The 23,804-nt window shown below is 34.9% G+C and overlaps 1 protein-coding gene across 1 annotated transcript in view; it reads right to left on the bottom strand.

Moving 5' to 3' along the window:
* The window catches only part of Cln3 (CLN3 lysosomal/endosomal transmembrane protein, battenin), an 82,120-nt gene extending 58,706 nt beyond the window's left edge, over positions 1–23,414 (bottom strand). Inside the window, exons 1-3 of the mRNA XM_090374841.1 lie at positions 23,334–23,414; positions 17,756–17,816; positions 4,493–4,607 (exon numbers count right to left, since the gene is read on the bottom strand). Of these exons, the coding sequence (XP_090230967.1) occupies positions 4,493–4,607; positions 17,756–17,816; positions 23,334–23,385 (228 nt within the window). The 5' untranslated portion in view covers positions 23,386–23,414. The remainder of the gene's footprint in view (positions 1–4,492; positions 4,608–17,755; positions 17,817–23,333) is intronic.
* Between the last annotated feature and the right edge of the window lie 390 nt (positions 23,415–23,804).

The following is a 23,804-nucleotide window of genomic DNA, read 5'->3' as shown; positions in this document are numbered from 1 at the left end:
ATCCAAGTACATTGATGTACAATAGCTAACCACTTAACAGTTGAGTTTCTTCTCAAGAAAATGTTCCAACAACTTAGTTAATGTCCTTATCAATCAATTAATTACTAAAACTATAACTTTACAGAACAGTAAATAAACTACAGTTTTACATTCTCTTAATTGCTCAGTATAATTACAACTGTATAATACTGTATTTATTACACTCCTCCTGTATATTCTTTTTATTAAGTTTCTTTTCTCTGTATATATATATATAGTTATATGAATCTCTTCACAAGTGATACCACGTTCACTAGACTTGCACCTAATGCGATATGAATTTGCATAAGAATACACGGAAATTATGTATGGGCTGTCTAAAGCTAATAATACTGCATTAAAACCAATTTAATCTATGAATTTATTTTTTTACATATAAATTATATGAAAAAAAAATAAATAAATAATAGCTGCCAGATTTCTATTTGTCTGATTCTAATGAAATTTGGTATGGCTCAACAAATATTTTTAAAAGGACCAAATATAAAATTTCGCAAAAATCCATCCAGTGGGTTGTTGTTGTTATTTGGTTTTTAGGAGCATTAGCAACCAAGGCCATATTGCTCCGGGATATGCGGTGGTCATTCCCTGAATGACCTTTCCGCATCCTCCGTATTTGGTGGTGACGGGCTCGAACCCCGGTCTAATCAAGAAGCGTGTGCTACGCACTGCTGCTCCTTCCCACCTGGCTACGGAGGTGCCTCCATCCAGTGGGAATTGAGCCGTTACTTGCAGATGGATAAACAGCAATTGACAGATATGATGAAGGCAATAGGTACCTATATGCATACATACACATATGTGTGTGTGCATGTGAACATACCTAAAAACTATCACTAGTTGGATTATGAGCATGTCATGTCTGTATATGTGTGTATTGCAATCCTAATATTTCTCTTTACAATTTTGACTGAAATCAAATTTACTGCATATAATTCTCCTCATCCCCAAGTAGTCCAGTGAGGAGGGAGGTTAATTTATCCACCATTTTGATACAAGATAGTTATCATTTAATTTTAAGCAACATCTATTTACAGTGTGATTCAAATCAAATTTATAATCCGGGGTGGTGAGGTAAGTGTGCATCTAGAAGGAGATACTTCTATTTAGACCTACTGTCTTGAAATAAGATGGCCACCACACAAAATACAAGTACAATCTGTTTGAAATGCTTCTGCTTAGTTCTTTTTAAAAAAAAAAAAAGAAAAAATACAATACTTGATTTACAATACAGCAAGCCCTCATTGAAATGCGGTTCGCTTTACACTGATTCGCTATAATGCTGTTCTTATATTATAACACGTATCTCACTATAACACTCTTTTACCAGTGTACAGATTGAATTTTTGAATTGAATTCTTTTACAGATTGAATTTTTGGCATGTATGGAGAACTGTAACACAATGCTTTGGCATTGTGTTACAGTTCTCCATACATGCCAAAAACGTAACTCCCTTTTATAAACAGAGATGTGCACTCACTAAAATAACAAACAAATGAAATATTGGTTTCATGAGCACTAGGCTAGTTAGGGCAGGGATGAAAAAAAATAACTGAAAAGGCTTTAAAAAATGCACACCTGATGGTAAATTTTTGTTGTTTGCGTGATAATCAATAAAAATTTTCACGCAAACGACAGTTGTAGTGAGTTTCAGCCCTGTTGTTTGTTTGTTGTTATTTAGTTTTTAGGAGCATTAGCAACTAAGGCCATATTGCTCTGGGGATATGCAGTGGTCATTCCCTGACCTTTCTGCATTCTCCGCATTTGGTGGTCACGGGCTCGAACCCCGGTCTAATCAAGAAGCGTGTGCTACGCACTGCCACTCCTGCCCACCTGGCTACGGAGGTGCCAAGTTTCAGCCCTGTGGATAGAGTAAAAATTATAGAATTTATTAGTTGAAACTTGAACTGGATAAACATTAAAACGTTTCCCACGTTGACTTGAGAAATTTTCCCACGCCCAGTGAAACTGTCTCCCAAGCTAATTTAACTGCAGTCCAGTGATGTTATATAAGTTCATAGATCAACATTTGAAAAAATGATCAAGTTAAGGAATATGCAGTATTTCTTGTAATATTTGTATTATATGCATTTATCCAAAGTCTAGTCATCAGTACAGTATTAGACATCGTCTATAACAGACAGTTTACTCGAACATTGTATAATAATTAATGCAACACAGCTACATTTTTGAAGAGTTAATAACGGCGGATAAGAAAGACAGCTGTTCTATTACTGGTTAGGAAATATCCCATGGCACAGACCATAACTCACAAGTACATATGTTACCTTATGAGAATACGGCACTTGCTTAGCACTGATTCACTTAGTGCTCTGTTTTTCCAGAACGAATTATCAGCATTAAGCGGGGGTCACCTGTACAAAATTATCTACATTTTTTTTTTTTTTTTTTTTTTATGAAAACCCCAAACACGAAAGGTATCAAAACCTATAGTACTTAGTGCCGTACATGGGTTGAAGGAGAAGAATGGGGGGAGGGGATGCCAGAAACTTTGCTCTAGAGACTAAACATGGATTTCACCACTTCAAGCCTCCAATAAGCAAAGTGGTGGTATTTCACCGGTTCATGAAAGTCATCTACCACCTATAGTGCACCAAAATCATAATCTTTGCAGTTAAAATTTTCAGAAAATATCTGTTGATCCAGAACCTGATTCAATAAGAGAAATTTCCATTTCTCAATCACTATTATTCATAGGTTTTAATTATTAAGAAAATCAATGTAATAAAAAAAGCAATAATAACAATACACTCAGAAGAAAAGTTAAAGCACATTATCTTTGGTACTAATAAAATAACAAAACCTAACATCCTAACATCAGTCAAAAAAATTTTCATCTTGTATTCAAATTGATGAATTTGGCCACTGTACCCTAGAGTAAACTAAGATACAGTAACCAAATTATGATTCTGAAAATTTACATTGTTTTATATGCAAATCACATAACACTATGATAGTTTAGCATATATATTTGTGTCAAAAACAATACTGAGACATTGAAATGCACAGTGCATGTATCACACATATAGGAAAATCAATTTTCAATTGGCACATCTACCTGTAATGCATATGGGCAAGTCAGGCAAGTGGGTGGTTAACGATGTGGTGAAAGTAATGGATATCAGTCACTGATCTGGTCACATTATTCATAATAGATTTCAGAAACGGGAAGTCTGGAAAGTGAATTCCTGAATATTTTGACAATGAACAGAAACATTTGCAAATGGGACCACATCTGCAGCACCTAATGTGATATGAATTTGTAGAAATTTAACCATAACTAGCTAGAAGGCTATTACCAAACTAATATCTAAATTTCAATTCAATTAAACAGCAGGAATGAAGCAATGTGGCATTAAGGAAAATGTAATATGGATAAAGGGATGGTTAAGTTGAAGAAGACAGTGTGGTTATCAATGGGAACTGCTCTTCATGGAACCTTTTATCCAGTTACAATCAAAGGTTGTTGCAATAAAGACTGACTCTCTCTCTAATGACAGTCATCAGGATGAGCTACTGTGACAAGATCCAAGAAAATTGGGTTGATGGGTTGAGAAATGTCTATTGAAGTTAAACAGTGACAAATGCAAGGTACTGCATATGGGCAGCAGTAACCACAGAGTAACTTATCGACTGTGTGGTACTACACTCAGGGTAGTGGAGAATGAAAAAGACCTGGGATAACTGTGCAGTAAGTGTGAAATTCTCTGAGCAGTGCTGACATGCTGCCAAGAAAAGTCATGGGGTTTTGTCAATAATATACAGAATCTTTGCCAGCAGGGATAAGGAGGTCATTATCCCTTTGTATAAGGCTATGATTAGGCAGCATCTTGGGTACCGTATACAGGTCTGGAGGCTTCACTTTATGAAGCATGTAGATCTGCTGGAATGGGAGCAAAGAAGGGCAAACAGACTGGTGAAGGGAAAAAAAGGTTGATTTTACGTAGAAAGGCTTCAGTTCTGCAAACTGCAGCATATCGGGACTAGGCACCTGTGGGGAGATCTCACTGAGGTGTTTAAAGCCTTGAATGGATTGAGTAAGCTGAATGTTAATGGCATTTTTCCACTTGCTGAGACTACACACAAGGGAAACAAATTCAAGTTGAGGAAGGATGGTTGCAGAATAGATGTGTGGAAGTTCACCTTCAACCAGCAGATGGTTGATTGTTGGAACAAGTTCCATCTATTGTTGTGGAAGTGGATGGGTTGAATAAATTCAAGGAAGAACTGGACAAATTCTTGGAGGGTACAAATGGGTGAACTGTGTAGTTTTTTTTTTTTTTTTTTCTTTTTTGGCTAATGTTATGTAAGCTTGCTTTCTTGCATCATTTGCCATTACTACTACACACTAAAAGAAAACACCTTACAGACTGGTTATTTGATTAGTTTTGGGGGGGAAAAAAACCATCCTTTTAACATTTAAAATTTTACCTCTGTGCTTGTACTGTTGTTTGGAATATCTTCACAACCGGTTTTTCCACTCAGGAGATCAAAAGCAGCAGACAGCATTATTACATATCCATAATTGTTACACAAACCTAAAATCCTAGAAATGTATTATTAAGAATTAGTGAAAATGGAATTAATTTTTCAAATAAGTCAATAAACTATATATTAATACAGATTCTATAATTGTGTATTTAGGTGTTCACAGATTTTTTTTAAGAATTTACAGTGAAGTATTTAGTATATAAAAATTATATAAGTATATAAGAATTTACAGTGAAGTATTACAGTCTTAGTGAACAGAGATGGGACACACACTGGCTGGTGGGTGAAAATTCTGAAATTTTTGTGAATTTACATTTTAAGTAGAATTCCAGTTACCTGAAATTTTAATTATCTGCAACATTTTACAAATGTTTTACTTTTATTTTCCTCCCTAATTTCACTCAAAGAAATTTATGTGCAAGAAACAAAACTATTATGCAAATAAAATAATGATTCTATTTTTATAAAACATTATGAATTCATCCACATCACTTCTGTGTAATACTAAATACATTGATTTGATGCCTTAAAACTTCACTGCAAAAACTCATAAACCCGAGAACTCGTAAATCGGGAACTACCTATATTTATAAAAACAATTAGCAACTTCCAAGCAACAAAAAAAAAAAAAAAAAAAACTGACGATTATTTTAAGGCACTATAAAAGAATGTAATCTGTAACATACAAATGTAAATTAATGTAATTTAGTCACAGTAGTGGCAAAAGATGCAAGGTGGCATCTTTTGCCACTCACATAGGTGTCTGGTTTCCAGATGCTGCAATTTGCAGAACTGATATCTTTTATGGATAAGAGTATCCTTTTTTGGTGCATTCATTCCAACAGATCTGCACCTTACCTAAAATGCAGCTTTCAGACCTATATGCTGTTATCAAATGTGGCCTAATCATTTTCTTATACAACAGGACAATTCCTTCCTTGTCCCTGCTGCCAATTTTCTCCATGCTTACCTTTTGTATTGTAGAGAGAGGACATATATTATGAATTATTCAAAAACATTGATTATCTGAAATATCCTCAGTCCCCATAGTTTTGGTAACTGGGATCCTGCTCTATTTGGTCTTGGAATTTTGCACATATTGAATGTTTACGGGAAACAAAATTTTCAGATTTTGCAATCTACTTTGCTCTCTCATAAGCCACAGAAGAGAAAAGTGCAGTCTTAGCAGGTATACTGTGATCTTTCAACGATGACTCAAAATCTTTTCAAAATTTTTAAAGTGCAGTGCAGCATTAACACTTTTTAAATAACTAACAATTTTTAACAATGATCTTGTCCTCTTTAAAAAGAATTAGAAATAATATTTGCAACATAATGCAAGGAAGCATTATACCAGCAGACATTCTGCTCAAACCTTCCTTCCTTAAATTTATTTAAACTACATTGAAACTAAAAAATATAGTAGGCCTTACTGATACATATATCACTACTCGAATTTTAACTAAAATAAAGAAAAAACTGCCTTTATTATCAAATAATTGCAATATATTGTATTTAAAAAAATGCAAATAGATACATTAATTTTATTTAAAATATTCCTAAGCAGGTGTGGTACTGTATTTTATTGCAGAGAAATTATTTCCTGCTGAAATTGGAATATCTTCAAATCTACTGCCATTCAAGCTTCCTGGAAAACAGGCACACTGATTCCTTCTTCTATATCTTTATCAGCATTAGCATTAATAGAGGCATATAATTCAAAAAAGTAAGCTTATGCGCCATCAGCAAAAAAAAAAAAAAAAAAAAACACTCCCATTTCACCTCTTCATTCGTTCCAAGTACCTATCCAGCTCAGCATAAAATTTATTTAGGCTATCAACTTCCACAACAAAGGATGGAAGGCTGTTCCACCAACCAACCACCCGCTGGCTAAAGGCAAACTTCCGCACATCTGTCTTTCCTCAATTTGAAATTATGCCCTCTCAAATGATTATTCTGAGCAAGAGGGAGAATTCCATCAGCATTGAGCATGCTCAAGCCATTCAAGGCTTTATACATTTCAATCAAATCACCTTGCAGGTGCCTAGTCTCCAGACACTGTAATTTGCAAAATTTAAGCTTTTCTTCATAAGAGCAACCCTTTGTTCCATTCACTAATCTTGTTGCCCTTCTCTGTACTCGTTCAACAGCTCTACATCCTTCTTAAAATGAGGCCTCCAGACCTGTATACAGTACTCAAGGTGTGGCCTGACCATTGCCTTATACAAGGGAATAATCACCTCCTTATCCCTGCTAGAAAAATTCCCATATATCATTGACAAGACACTATGAGCTACTCTGGCAGACTGTCTGCACTGCTCAGAAAACTTCATATCTGTCTACACAATTACCCCCAGGTCCTTTTCGTTCTCTACCACTGTCAGTATAGTACCGTTATTAGTGTCCTTAAAAACCCTGCCAACCTTCGTATCTTCTGCAAACTTGGACATTAAGCTTGATACCATCATCATACCATCTTGATACCATCATCAATATCATTTATAAATACAGAAAACAACAATGGACCCAATACTGAACCCTGAGGGACTCCACTAATAACATTAGTCCACGATGAGCAGTGTTCATTAATTACCACTCTGTCTTCTCCCATTCAACCATCCCTTTATCCATAGCAGCAATTTGCCTCCAATGCCACACTGCTCCAATTTGTGCAGCAGTCTTCCATGTGCAACAGTATCAAGAGCCTTTCTAAGATCCAAATATACGATATCAGTTATTCCCTGCATCCAGTTCCTTTGTGACCACATCATAGTATCCAATCAAATTGGTCAGGTAAGACTTTCCCTTAACAAAACCATGCTGTGTCCGAGCTATAACTGAAGTCTTGTCTAGATGATCCTGCAGTGCTTCTTTAACCAGTGCCTCCATTAATTTTCCTGGAACAGAAGTTAAACTAACAGGTCTATAATTACTTGTGTTGCCCTTTGATACTCCTTTGTGAATTGGGGTCACATTTGCATATCTCCAGTCCATGGATAACTCCCCTAAGTCCAAAGAAGCTCTTATAATTATGGCTAAGGGTTTGCTTACTTCCTCTGCTGCCTCCTTTAATATAATGGGTAGATCCCGTCCACCCCGGTTTCCTTTTTTATGTTTATCTTCAACAATTTCTCCTCCACTTTCCTCTCAGTTATTACAAAATCATCCAGCCCACTGGCAGAGTTTAACTCACCTCTGACATTCCTATCCCTGAATAACTCCTCATGGGTGAATGTAGATGCAAAATACTCATTTAGTTTGTTAGCCACCTGAGCAGGATCATCAACAGTTGAACCATCAATATCCAGTGGACATCAATATCCTTCTAGAGTTTACACAGGTTAAGAACTCTTTGTTGTTTTTCTTTGCATCCTTTGCCAAGGATTTCTCATAATTCTGCCTTTGCCTGCCTAATCGCCTTTGTGACTTGGTTACAGACCAGCTTATATCTATCATAGGCTTCCATGTCACCCATTTATTTATATGTATCCCATGCATTTTTCTTCTCTGCCACATGTCTCATTAGTCCATCTGACATCCATTTAGGCCTAAACATTGAACAATATTTCTTAGTTGGTATGTAGAGCCTAGTAGCTTCCAAGATAAATTCTTTGAATGCTTCCCATTTTGAATTTGCTGTTGGTAACATCATCAGTTGGTCCCACCATACAGAATTTAAATACTCTCTCAGACCACCGTAGTCACCTTTATGAAAGCAAAAACCTTTCCCTTTACCCCTGATGGTAGTTACCTCTTTGAGTAAATCCCACTTCAGCACACTGTGATCACTGCCACCTAGTGGTTCCTTTATCTGCAGATTCTTAATGCATGAAGAATCACTACTGATAATTAGATCAGGAGTATTACTCCCTCTAGTTGCCTCCCGAACATGCTGATGTAGAAAACAATCATCCAATAAATGCACAAACGCCTTAGTATTGTGTGAGTGACCAATGCACAAATTCCAGTCAATATCTGGGAAATTAAAATCCCCCATTATAAGACTCTCTTGATTTACTGGCCCACTCTATTTCCATGTACAATTCCTTATTATACTCATCAGAGTCATTAGGCCTATAACACACTCCCACTCTCAATTTTGATATCCCGATGCTTATGTCACACCAAACTGACTCGACACTGCACTGTCCAGTGATGTCGACTGGCTTCACTTCCTTGGATTTTATGTGTTTCTTAACTAATAGTATAACCCCTCTTCCCTTCCTACCTTCCTGTACACATTGCACTCCCCAAATTCCAGTTCTGCATTCCTTATATCTGTGTGACACCACGTCTCTGATATCCCAACGATATCTGCCTTTGATGTTCTGAGCAATACCTCAAATTCATCAAATTTATTTACCAAACTCCTAGCATTGGTGTACATGCAAGTATACCTGCACCTGTTCCTATTCTTAGCTACCCTAACACAACCTATGTTCTTACTTGTACTGCAATGACTCCCAGCAGTCTCTGAAATACCCTGCATCTTGTTTTCCAGGATGCTGCTAATTCCAATAGAAGAAGTGCAAGAATCACTTTCACCTCTGCCAGTTTCCATTTCACCTTATTCTTTCTTGCATCTGTGAAATTATGCATCTTTGCACAATCTGCTAATTTCAATATCACTAACAACATTTATGAAATTATCAGTTTATCAATCAATCAATATCCATTTATTGCATCAAGTCAATACAGTGCCAATAAACTATGGCTAAAGTTATGAAAACACAAGTTGGGTGAGAAAACCTTAGTGTATAGTTTTGGTGAGATTTCTCTCATATCATAATTAGAAATGCTGAAACTGAAGCCTTTCTTGACAAGAGGAAGGGGAACCCTTTGTTCCTCTCACCAATCACAATACTTAAAAAAGAAAATGAGAAAGCAAAGAGAATACAAGAAAGAAAGAAAATAAATGAGCAAAGAAACAGAGAATCAAATGACAAGAACAAGAGACAGATGGGAAATAAAGTGAGAGAGAAAGAGAAAAGTAGTATAGGCATGTGATGCAAGCAACCAAGAGCATGAACTTATGTAGCATCAGCCAAAAAAAACAAAAAAAAACAACAATTTCACACATCCATTTCCTCTAAAAGGTTTCTCCACTTCCACCTCAAATTTATTTAAGCTATCAACTTCCACAATGGCCTTATTATTATTATTAGCCATATGGTGCAAGGAAGCTTGAAACTTATGCTGCACCAGACAAAAAAAAAAAAAAAAAATTTTTCTGAATTACAGAGAGAGAGAGAGAAAGAGAGAAAGTAGAAGGGAATCACCTAGAAAAAAGAAGAATGTTGATATCCAGCTCAGAACCATGGGTGTGCCAAGCCCACACCCACCAGATTTGAGACCCTGGGGTTGTACACCTCAATCAGATCACCTCGCATGTGCCTAGTCTGCAGCCACTGCAATTTGCAGAACTTAAGCCTTTCTTGGTAAGAGGACCCCTTCGTTCCCCTCACCAATCTTGTTGCCCTTCTCTGTACATGCTTAAGCAACTATACATCCTTCCTAAAATGAGGCCTCCAGACCTGAAAGCAGTACTCAAGGCATGGCCTGACCATTGCCTTATACAAAGGGATAATCACCTCCTTTTCCCTACTAACAAAATTCCCATATATCATTAACAACATTAACAATACTCCATGACCTGCTCTGGCAGCCTGTCTGCATTGCTCAGAAAACTTCATATCTGATTGTACAATTACTCCCAGGTCTTTTTTTTTTTCAGTTTCTATCACCCTAAGTGTAGTACCACACAATTGGTATGTTTCTCTGGGGTTATTTCTACTCATATGCAGTACTTTGCTTTTGTCATTGTTAAACTTCAGTTTTCAGTTCTCAGCCCATCTGCCCAAATTTTCTAGATTCTGTTTCAGTAGCATACTGCTATTACTGTCATTAACAACCCTGCCAATCTTTGTATCATTTGAATACCTGGACATTAAGCCTGATCTACTTTCATCAATATCATTGATAAATATACAAAACAAAAGCGGGCCCAACACCGAACCCTGGGGCACTCCACTAACAACATCAGCCCATGAAAAGCAGTGTCCACTGATTACCACTCTCTGTCATTTCCAACTCAACCACCCTTTTATTCATTATAGTAACTTGTCCTTAATATCATACTGCTCCAATTTGTACTGTAGTCTTTCATGCATAACAGTATCAAAAGCTTCCCTGAAATCCAAGTATATGATATCGAAATTATTTTTTGCATCCAGTTCCTTTGTAACCACATCATAGTATCCAATGAAATTGGTCACACAAGGCTTCCCCTTAACAAACCCATGCTGCGTCTAAATTATTACTGCAGTCTTGTCTAAATGATCCTGCAATACTTCTTTAACCAGTGATCCATTATTTTCTCTGGAACAGAAGTTAAACTAACAGGTCTGTAATTACTGGTGTCACCTTTTGGTCCCCCTTTGTGAATTGGAGATATATTTGCACATCTCCAGACCATGGTGACATCTCCCAAGTCCAAGAATGCTGTCATAATTATGACTAAGGATTTGCTTACTTCCTTTGCCATCTCCTTTAATATAACTGGATAGATCCCATCCACCCCAGGTGCCTTTCCTCTGTTTAACTTCAACAATTTCCCCTCCACTTTACTCTCAGTTATTACAAAATCATTAAGCTCCCTGTTAGAGTTTAATAAGCTTCTGTCCTTCACTTTACTAAAGAGATGGATGCAAAATACTCATTCAGTGTGTCAGCTATCTGAGCAGGATCATCAACAGTTAAACCATCGATATCAAGTGGACCAATCTGATTCATCCCCTTCCTTCTAGAGTTTATATAAGTAAAGAAGTATAGTAGAAGAGCTACAGGCAAGAACTCTAAAAAAAAACTGTGCTTAGCCGTATTACATTAACAATAACAAGAGGAGGAAAACACTATAAGCATTAAACTATTTCATCACTTTTGGGGAATGCAACAGGACCTCTTGGATAACTCGAGGGTTTTCTGTTGCCCAAATGCAACAGTTGTACATATTCACTTGTCCATTTAAGCAGAAGTGGGCTTCATCACTCCAAAGGATGTTCCATGGCCAAGTGATATTCACTGACATTTGCACCAGAAACTGAAGTATGTGAAACGAACATCTGCAACATGCTTTAGCTGCTGTAGCATGTGCATCTTGTAAGGATAGTACCACAACACCTGAAGCATTACTAGCCTTGCAGTGGAATATGGCATGCCCACTTCACGAGAAACAGCTGGCACACTTGTGCTGCCACATGGAGATTGACTTGATAAATCCACGACAGCCATAGCCACATCTTCAATATGAGAGGATGTCCACTCGTTTTCAACCTCTACCTGGTTGAACACCAAGATGTCCTGTCACTTCAAATTTTGCAATCATTTTGTGGACAGCACAGTTACAGGTCCACGCCTTATGTGCTTCTGATGGCAGAATTCTCTGATAGCTGCAGCTGCATTGTTGTTGTTATTTGGTTTTTAGGACCATTAGCAACTAAGGCCATATTGCTCCAGGGATATGCGGTGATCATTTCCTGACTTTTCCGCATCCTCCGTATTTGGTGGTCACAGGCTCGAACCCCGGTCTAATCAAGAAGCGTGTGCTACGCACTGCTGCTCCTGCCCACCTGGCTATGGAGGCACACTGCAGCTGCATTGTTGCTGTTCTGATAGTACAGCTTCACTAATAGTGCCTTTTCTTGCAACATTGTTGGCACTGCTGCTGTAGTGCAGGAAAACATCTACTGTATGATTTTGAAGTGACTGCTTTGCTTTTATACAGTACATTAGAGCTGAGTAGTGACACTGTGGCAATAACTTAAGATTATGCAAATAATGTAAGTTATTTGCATAATCGTAACTAAGATAGTTATGTGCCATACAGTAACATAGCGCCATACAGTGACAAATTTTGTAACTAATTTTTTTTTTCCAATAAATGATGAGCGCATTTTTTATTGTACCTGTTGTCCAAACTTCTCATCAATACGAGCCTTAGAACTCACTCCAGAGCCTCTACATAGGGATACTTTAATTTTAACAACCCTGTACATTAAGGTTAACTAGAAATTTAAATTAAATTAAATAAATTTAAGGCTGAACTAGACAAACATTTGAAGTGAACGGATGGGTGAAATAGGAAAGGGTTTTTTTTGGCTGATGCTGTATAAGCTTGCTTTCTTGCATCATATGCCTCAACTAATGCTAATATATAACATAAAATTATCATATGTAGAGAGAGAGTGGATGGCAGTTTTTATTAATCTGTTTAAGAGCCATATACACTTTTGTAAAAAGATCTTTTTTTCACATACTCAGCCAAGAATATGCTCAAAAAGAGATGTAAATGCTCTTAGCATTTACATCTCTCATAATTTTGAAAGGAAAGTGATGTTGTGTTATCCAATGTCTGTCGTTGATGAGGATTTGGGAGGGTTTAATTCTAATTGTTCATGAGGAAATTTCCAGGTTATGAGGATCCATAGCTCCAAAGAGTTTGGAAAAAAAGGACTAAGCAAAAAAACAAAAATATTCCATATAAATTAAGGTATTCAACAAAAACACAAAATTCAAGACAAATCTTTTTGAAGTCAAATATAGCAACACCAGACCAGATGGGAGAGGCACATAAAATATTGAATTTAAGTATTCTGCTGAAGTATTTAATGATTAAATTAGAGGAATGAACATGTTGCAGCTCTTATTTTAGAGACCAAATTGTACTGTTGAATTTACTGGCCAAATAGTTGCAATGATGAACAAAAGGTAATCTGGATCATAAAACATTTCAAAATCTTTATAAAGGGTTAGGGAAATCATTCGAGAATCCAATGAGGCTGAAATTGAAAAATGAAACAGGTTTATAAGTGATTGGGAGATGATGATATTTAGAAGGAATATTTGAGAGATTAAAATATTTAATATTTCTAACTGGAAGAAAAATGTCTATCACACAAAAATTTGAAATTGTTCAGCTATAAGAGGAGAATCAGAAGTTGTGATAATCTTTAAATCACCTGCATATGAAAGGACACTCATATGAGACTGAAGAAATGGTTACAGTAAGGCTATAAGAGTAGTAGATGATACCTTGAGGAATGCCAGCTGAAATAACAAAGGATTTCTAGAGTGAGTGAGTGAGTGAGTGAGTGAGAGTGAGTATGTGAGAGTGTGAGTATGTGAGAATGTGAGTATGTGAGAGTGTGAGTATGTGAGAGTGTGAGTGTGTGTGTTTAATGGCACATAAGCTACACTGGCTATAGTGCGTCGTTGAACAGAAGTAACAAGGATCCTAGAATAGAGATTTTTAAAGAAATTTTAGGTCTCAAGGTATGTTATTATAGTCTTTCAAATGAGGTTACGAACAATGTTATGCATACAGATTCAAAAGCAGAGTTGATGTCAGTGTTTATGATAACAATTTATTGCACTAAGAATCAGAAAGTTTGTAGTAAGTAAATTTGCAATTGTGAACAGACCAGTGATACCATGATTGATATGATTAGAGTGCATATGAAAGAACTGTATAGATAATAGTGGAAGAATACCTCACTCAAGTAGCTTAAGAATGAATGATGATACAGATATAAAATGAACATCTTTTAAATTTTGGAAGTGGAAACAATTTATACATAGCTTATTCAAAAGGAAAAAGTTGTATGACAGAACTGCACTGAAAAAGTGAATTAAAAGATCAGGTATATAAGCATTAGATATATTTACAATGAAGAAAAGAATGTTACCTGGGCCAGCAAAGCCTATCAGAAGTAAGGAACTAAATAAATTTTCAAGAAGTATTTGGAGAGAGATGAGTTCATATTACTGATTGGAAAAGCAATCTATTTTGTTAAACCTTGCAATGTACTTGTTTGTTTTATTTTAAAATTTGTTTTAATTTTAAAATTTATACAGTTTGAAATACAATCTCTATTAAGTTTATTAAATTCTTTCCGAAACTCGGTAAAAACATGATAGTCTTGTTCAGAAGAGGAACATTTGTATGCTCTAAAACATTTCTGTTTTAAAATAAAAGCCACAGATAACTGCATGCCTTTGAGTAGTTTGATTGGGCAGGGGGGGGTTGATGCAGAAAGTTTCATGACAGACAGTTATTATTTTTTAGTTAGTTATTTTTGGTTTTTAGGAGCATTAGCAACTAAGGCCATATTGCTCCGGGATATGCGGTGGTCATTCTCTGACCTTTCCACATCCTCCGTATTTGGTGGTGATGGGCTCGAACCCCGGTCTAATCAAGAAGCATGTGCTATGCACTGCTGCTCCTTCCCACCTGGCTACGGAGGCGCCTCATGACAGACAGTAATCAAGTTGAAAAGAACAGATGTGCCTCCTTACATGAGGGACAAGATGGGAGGGCATTCCAGAGATACAGATTTAAAAAGGTAGTGTACAATCCTTAGTTTATATATCTTATATTAAACACACTTTTTTTTTTTTACTTTAGGAAGAATTTTAAACAGTAGATGGGAGTCAAAAAGCGGTAGATTCTGATCTGAAGTGCACAGATCAGAATGTGCAACATCGATGCACATTGCTCACCTTGGCCTAATGTTATTAGTTGATTAAAATCATGTCCTCCTCCCAGGGTTCAGTGCTGGGCCCATCATTGTTACCAATATTTATTAAGGATATTAATGAAGGCATATCAAGCTTACTGTCTAAGTTTACTTGCAGATAATACAAAGGTTAGCAGGGTTGGTTAACATCACTAATCGGGGTACATCACTGCAAAAAGATATAGAAAAATTAAGCAGATGGGCTGAGGAATGGCAATTAAAATTTAACATTGACAAAAACAGGGTATTGGTATAAGGAAATTCCAGAATAACATACCAAGTGGCAAATGATGCAAGTGTGGTACCACCACACGTGAATCATTTGCAACTCCAAATACTATATTGTTAACTACTATAATAGCAAAATGGTAGCAGGTGCTCCTATGCAGTTTTAAAGTGGGATTTATGCTTTGGATTTATTTTTTTGAGTTCTTGAAAAGGAAAACTGGAAGAGACTTTCAAGATGGTCATTTTGTTATTGGAAACACACTATAAGAAAATATCAAATTCATACTGAATCATTGTATATGGAGAAATAAAATTGTCGTACAATGCAGACAACAAGGAATGGCTCAGTTACGTAATCTACACCTCCCATGTACAGATATAGCATCAAAAGAGTGATCACACATCATCATCTATGCCATTAGGTTTTCATTTCATGACCTACATAAGGTAGTACTTTTAACACTTACTGCTTTCTATGTAGGTAGTTTACTGTTCAGTGTAATAAAATGTCACAATGTAAACTTTTAATGAAAGAGCAGAAATAATAAAATTAAAAAGTGGACTGAGGTTCTTAATGTATGTTTTACTGCAATACACCACTATGCAAGATAAGGAAACTGACTGTACCCAGTCATGATGAGGAAACTGACTATACCCAGTCATTATAGATGATGAACATCTATTTAATAACACCTGGAAGTTAAATTATTTTATAACAAAGGAAAGGAAGGTGGAAAAAAAACTGCTTCAACTAAAAGTGAAGAAAACACCTGGGATGATGGAATCTATCCAATTATATTAAGAGAAGCTGCAAAATAGGTAGTTAAAATTTCAGCCATAACAGTGAGATTATCCTTAGATTCAGGGAAGTCCATAGAGGGGGATATGTAAATGTATCTCCTATTCACAATGGTAGTTCAAAGGGTAAAGTGGATAACTACAGACCTGTAGGTCTAACCTCTGTAAAAAATAATGGGAAAATAATGGAGTCAATAGTAAAAGAAGGAATACAAGATCAGCTTGTATGATTGGAATCATAGGGCAGTTAGAATGAATTTGTTAAAGTAAGATCATAGAAATTAGCTTCTAAGAGGTCATCACAAAGGAAACAAATGCAAAGAATAATTTTTACATCATACACAGACTTCAGTAAAGCCTTTAATTCTATTCTACATGTATGACTCCTGCATAAATTTGGAACAATGTGGCATTAGAGGCAAGTTACTGCTAACTAAAAAAGGATAGTTAAGTGGTAGGAGATGAAGACTGCATTTGCTTGCTTATAAACAGCTGCTGCTCTTCATTGACTAATTTGATAAGTGATGTACCATAGGGGTCAGTGCTGAGTCACCTTATTGTTTTCAGTATTTATTAATGATACTGATTTAGTTACCTGAAGTCAATGTCTGAAATAACATGAAATTTTGGTAGAAACAACATGAAATTATTAGCAGTGCAAACAGGCTTATAAAAAGCTCATCGGATTCTGTTAATGATATACAAGAACTTTGCCAGCAGAAGTATTCATTGTATAAGACAATGGTTAGACCACATCTGGAATACTACATATAGGCTTAGAAATCTCACTTTAGGCAAAATACAGATATGCTACGAAAGGTGCAGAGAAGAGCAACAAGATTAGATGGGAGTGCACAAAAGGATATCCTTAGTAAGAAAGACTAGGGTTCTGTAAACTACAATTTCTGGAAACTAACTGTGTGCATCATGACCAAAATGAAACATATTTAAGTAAGCTAAAAACTGATAATATCTTTACTCTTTCTCAGATACACACATAAGATGGTATAAATTTTAACTGAAGGAGGAGGGGTATGGAATAGATGTGTGGAAATTTGCATTTAGCCAGAGAGTAATCAATTAATGGAATAAAATTCTTTCTGGTGTTATGGAAATGGGTAATCTAAATATATTTAAAGGGTTAAACAAATTATTTTAAGGAAGTGGAGAATTTTTCGTTGTCTGGTGCTATATAAGATTTGCTCCATGTTACTAATACTACTAAGTTAGAACAAGGAAATGCAATTTTTATTTATTTTATAGAATGAATTTTCATTCTACTAAAATTCCTAATAACAAAATGTCATATCAAATAAGAATAATGCACATCAATACACAAAGATATAAATATTGCTTTTAGAAAATTACTGAACCCACCATAAAATGTGTAAAACCCACAAGCATGTGGGAAACATTAAAACTCTTCTTCATGAAAATGAAAGTTACAGCTGAAGGAAGAGAGCAGTTTTAAAGCACAAAACCAGTTGAAAATTATTGGGATGATATGAACTACAATGTACCTTCCAGCAAGTTAATGAAAAGTGTCGGGTTTAATCAAAATAATTAATTGTATAATAAAATAAAATATAATGAAAATGAGTACCAGAATGCTAAAAGGTTTCTTCTTTTGGACCAGTTTTCTTCAGGAATTTGAGTAATAGGTTCTGTAAATAACCAATTAGAAAAAAGTTATAACAGAGAAGCAAAAAAAATATTTTAGAAAGTTTTTTTTACTTATTTTTAAAACTGATATTTTAAATATTATTTATTTTAAAAATTCAAGATGTTTTGAGGCTTTTAGGCATACTGACTAATTTGGTCATGGACTCACAGAGCACCATTTCACAAAGTATGCGAGTTCAAAAAAAAAAAATATATATATATGGTTTATAGCCTACACAAGTTAAAATCACAATAAGATTTACATGTTGTTTGTGCTGAAAAAAGGAAAATTGATTCACAAATACATTTTAATATACAAAGAGCACTGGTTCACTTACAGACAATATTAAAAAAATGACCAATGGGAAAAAAACACAAAAGAATATAATACTAAAAATATATCATATATTTATTAATTTGAACTCATTTGGATAACAGATGGCTGTGGTAAATATGCAGACATGTATACTGCAAGATAGAGCTATATCCTACCACCATAAAATGCAAGATTTATGAACTGTTACATTGGTTATCTACAGCAATAAAACAGTTAAAATGACATTGTAAACTCATGTGGCCATGGCTGTATAAAGAGAAATAAATTCACCCATTATAATTTTTGCTGCAGTTTCTTTGATAACTGGGCTATAATTTGCCAAATGAAAAGTAACATAGTCAGTTATTAGAAACATTGTATGTCTCTAATAACTGACAATGTAATTCATTGTGGGAAAAAAAATTAATTTTATTGATATGCTATAATTTATTAGAAAATTAAGTGTGGAATAATAATATATTCTTTAGCCAGCAGGTGGTTGACTGCTGGAACAAACTTCTGTCTATCGTTGTTGAAGTTGGTAGTTTAAATAAATTCAAGGAAGAACTGGACAAACTTTTGGTGCAAATGGATGCATGAAATGGGAAGTGTTGTGTTTTAATTTTTTTTTTTATATGCCATAATATTAGTATTTAGAATTAATATTTTTCCCATTAAATTTCAACTTAATAAAAATTATATATACATATATATTCAGTCTCTACAACTATTTCAAACATCAGCTACCTGGATGACAGCAGCAGTTGCAATGAACAGGCCTTATGTATGTTGTCAATGTTAAGTTCTATGGTATAAGCCAATAGAAGATCCTTCTACAGTGGGTCCACAGTACCCAATGTGTGTATTTTCAATCATTTGCCAGTTTCACAACATCTAACAGACACTATTTTTCTTTCATGTTATTTTTTGGATTATATTTGTATATAAATACAGAGGAAAAGAGTAAATCTGAAAGCTATGCTCAAAGGAAGCAACATAATCATAGATAATCATGAGTAGATACTACTAGTGAGCCAGATATGCTGGGTATTAATCTTCCCAGTAGAAAGTCTTTTTCAGGGTGAGGGATACTGTGCTATATACCTAAGCACTATAGGATACATCAGTGGTTTTCGACCTTTTTTTAATAACAGCACCCCTAAGTAATTTATTTTGTTTTTTGGCACCCCTACTCAATTTTCTGCTTGTTTGATCCGATTCTCTCTCTGTATATATATATCTAATATTAAAAAAATATATGTTATATGATGGTTATTACAATAATATAACTATAAACAAAATGGTTATGCTGCACATATGCTTATGCTTATATATATATATATAATAATTTTATTCTTTATGTAGAGGTTCGAAATAAACATCAATTAAAGATCACTACAAAATTAAAAAGATACTGTACACCTTTTTACAATGAAATAAATATATAAATTTTTAAAAATAATAAGTTTAAATAACTTAAACCCAAATTACGTGGCACCCCTGGAATGTTTTTGCAGCACCCCAGTTGAAAATCACTGGAATATGTGATATTGATGTTACAGAAGTGTGTCTAAACAATAAACTACTGAGCTTGAATGTGTGTAAGGCCCAGTTGCTGACACACACTGAAAGAGGCAGCAAAGGACTAGGCCAAACCTTTACAATTCACCATCAGGCCATCATAGTAATAAAGATTAATTCCCTTAGATTATAGAAGTGCCAACCCTTCACTAATGGGGGGGTTTCAGTTTCACTTTGGTTTCAATAAATTAAATGGGTCACAACATGGCTTTGTAAATATAAAATCTTGTTTGACAACCCAATAAACTAATATGACAGTCACACAGGGGCTGAATACAAAAAAAAAAAAAAAAAACAGTTTTGGCATTATATACTTAGACTCTGACATGGTTACATATGGGAGGTTGCTGCACAAGCTGCAAAGTGTTTGGATTACTGATATGGTCCTGAGGTGAAATGAGGGATGACTGAAAAACTAGTCAGAGGGTTCTTAAAAATATCCATTCTTCAGAGTGGTCAGAATTATAAGCAAGATTTTCTCAAGATTCAATACTAGGATCACTCCTGTTTCATGACTGATATCAACAAGGGAATAAATGCTGTGACATTGAAATCTGCAAATGATATCAGAATAGGAAGTGTGGTTAAGAATCAAGTCAGCTGAGCTTCTTTAGAATGACGTGGACTGGCTTCACGGATGGTCAGAAAAATGGTAGTTGCATTTTAATGCTGCCAAATGTAAGGTTTCATATTTGGGAAATAATAACCCAGGAAAAACTCAGGGGGTTGAGCCAAAGGGTATAAATGAAGAAATACATTTCAGTATTATACAATCAGCATTAAATTTAGCAGCAGAATAATAAGCCAGGAAGTCAGTGTTTTTCATCAATGAATTACTATACCACTGCATGTAGAGAGAAGGAAGTTACAGTTCCAATATACTATAAAATGGCAAGATCACATCTGGAATACTGTGTTCAGATCTGTAGGCTGTGTTTCAAGTAAAACATTGAGCTTCTTGAAATGGTCCAAAATCAGATGACTTGAAATGGTCCAAAGTTAGAATATGATAGAGGCTGTATATACAAGGAGAAACTATGAACAGTTGGTTACAGAACATGGTTACAGAGCATGGACTCGAGCAGATGGAGCAAACTGAATAACAATAAAATTTTCACAATGAGATAGATTGCAAAAATCAGAGAGCATAAATATAACTACCTGGGAAAACTAATAGACTGTGCCATAGGAAGTTTGTATTTGGTTAGCAGGCTAGTGGTTGAGGTTGACTGATTGGTGAAATTCATGGGCTAGCCATATTAGTACCTTGTGATGGTCTACAAGGTAGGAATAGTATGATATGAGGGATAAAGTTCTATAGATGAGTTGTTTTTTTTTTTATCTCTGATATTACAAAAGCTTCCTTGAATTGTAGCTTTCTCCACTAATTTTCTCTGATGATATGTTCCCCCCCCCTCCTTTTTTTTTTTTTTTGACTTATTACATTTATGAAAGGTTAATTATTGAGCATTTAATGGACATTATGTGAATGATTGGTTCAATCTTTTTTGGTGGCTAACATGTTCAAACCTGCTCATCCAGCAATTGCAATTTGCTCCATCATATATTATCCAGAATTTGTTGATATGAATTATTATAATATATCTGCACTCATCTTTGCACCCATTACATATATTTCTCTGAATATATATTTTTTAATATTCAGATGCTGGATGAAAAGCTGGAAGGGAGGTATAAACAAATGTGTGGGGGGGAAAAATGCATGCTACACAACAAATTTCAAAGAATAAAAAGTGGAATAAATTAATAAAATACCTTTTCATTTCAAAAAAAAAATATTCACAATTATTTTTTTTATAATAAAAATAAATGATCCCTTACAAATGCCATGCAAGCATTTGCATCCTGTTTAGGAGAGCGACTTAGTTAGGGTTAAGCAAATTGTATTTCATTCCTCTGTTCTATTGGAATGAAATACAGCAAGTATCAATTCAAGATATAACAAAAGAAGTGAAATTAAAAAAACATTTATACAGCATAAGAAATTTAAATCAATGCAAATAGGATAAATGCTGTAAATTTTATGCTGTCATATTATGCACTATAATCAAAGTTTAAAATAATAATAATTAACCACAAAACAACTGCTTTTTTGTTCAATTTGTGATTTAATAATGCATAATATGGTCAGAGATAATACTATATCAACTGTATTTAATATTACAGAATATTCATATATGTTGATTCCAGCAGTTTTTAAAATGTGACTACAAATGACACCCACTAAGAGTGATAGCAGAACAATTTATTTATTCACTTTATTCTTTATTAGAATATTCTGCAAATTTCTTTTTAACTTGGCCATAATCAAAATGAAGTTATTCCAATTTTTATTAAATTATAGACTACACACATTATTATTATTATTAGCCATATGTGCAAGGAAGCCATATGTGCATTTTTTTGGCTGGTGCAGCTTATGCTGCACCAGCCAAAAAAATATTCCTGAGTTACCCTGAGAGAGAAAGACAGAAAAGTAGAAAGGAATTATCAAGAAAGAGATGAATGATGATATCCAGCTGAGGACCCTGGGTGTGCCAAGCTCATATCATCCTGTATATCATTAACAAAACCCCATGAACTGCCAGGGCAGGTCATGGGGTTTTGTCAATGATATACAGGAATTTTGCTTGCAGTAAAAAGGAGGTGATTGTCCCTCTGTATAAGGCAATGGTCAGGCCACACCTTGAGTACTGCTTACAGGTCTGGAGGCCACATTTTAGGAAGGATGTAGATTTGCTTGAGAGTGTACAAAGAAGGGCAACAAGATTGGTAAGGGGAATGAAGGGAAGAGAGGCTTAAGTTCTGCAAATTGCAGCGGCTGGAGAACCAGGTACCTGCGAGTTGATCTGATTGAGTTGTATAAAGCCTTCAATGGGTTGAGCATGCTGAATTCTGATGAGATTCTTTCACTTGTTCAGATTACGAACCTAAGGGGGCATAAATTAAAATTGAGGAAAAACAGATGTGCGGAAATTTGCCTTTAGCCAGTGGGTGGTTAATTGCTGGAACAAACTTCCATCTGTCCTTGTGGAAGTTGATAGGTTAAATAAATTTAAGGAGGAACTGGACAAACATTTAGAGGAAATTGTTTTGTAAATTTTTTTTTTTTTTTTTTGGCTGATGCTGCATAAACTGATACACTTGCTTTCTTGCATCACATGCCACTACTACTACTACCACCATATGTGAGTCCCTCGGGTGAAGTTGTACATTAATAACTGGATAATGTAATGCCCCTAACTTATGCATAAATAACCTCAGTGCACCTGCACAATATTTAATTAGAATCGTTTAAGGCGTGGGTTGGGTTTATGTCCTCGACAGATGTGGGATGTACAGCTGGCAGCTCACCCTGCTTTTAAAAATAAAGAGATCGTGGAGTTGTTAGCACTCCGGAATATCGTGGTAAACATAAACTACCTAGCTGAAAAACAACAAATATACATTACAGAGATTACTAAGTACGAGTTATAATTATACATACTATCAACTATAAATTACTTATTATTTATATTAATACATAAATAATCGAATTTTATATTTGGTCTCTAATTATACATTCCAGGGGGGAGGATGTTTTGCTTTTTCTTGTACTTACTTGTTTCATTTTCTTTCATGTTTCCTGTGTCGGTAAAAGTACCTAAATTCATTTTTTTTTTTTTAACTTTAGTTACATTTACAATTAATTTAAATGACAGATTAACAAAATCTGACGTACTGCCAAGCTTCTCCTACTAAAGATAAGTTTCAACTCCGTTTGTTGATATCTCTACAGGTGTTAAAAGTTCTGCGCTCTCCCTACTGCTTAAAATCTACACTAACGTTATTAACTATTAATATTAAACCAATAACATTAGTAACCACTGACTTTTTTATAGTTTTCTTTTCATTTTATTTTATTATTTTTATTTTATAATTATTTATTTATTTACATTTCTTTTGGAATGAGAAAATCAAATTTATTCAATGGAAGTGAATATAACAGAAAAACAAAAATTGACAATTTATCCAGTAGCGTAACTACATGGTGTCCAGAAAAAATGTATACACACTTTGATTGTTAATAACT

The sequence above is a fragment of the Mastigoproctus giganteus genome, chromosome 5 (genome assembly GCF_048544385.1).
Source record: "Mastigoproctus giganteus isolate SK-2022 chromosome 5, ASM4854438v1, whole genome shotgun sequence".
NCBI lineage: Eukaryota > Metazoa > Arthropoda > Arachnida > Uropygi > Thelyphonidae > Mastigoproctus > Mastigoproctus giganteus.
The sequence above is the reverse complement of the archived record's forward strand: the minus strand, read 5'-3'. Positions and strand labels throughout refer to the sequence as shown.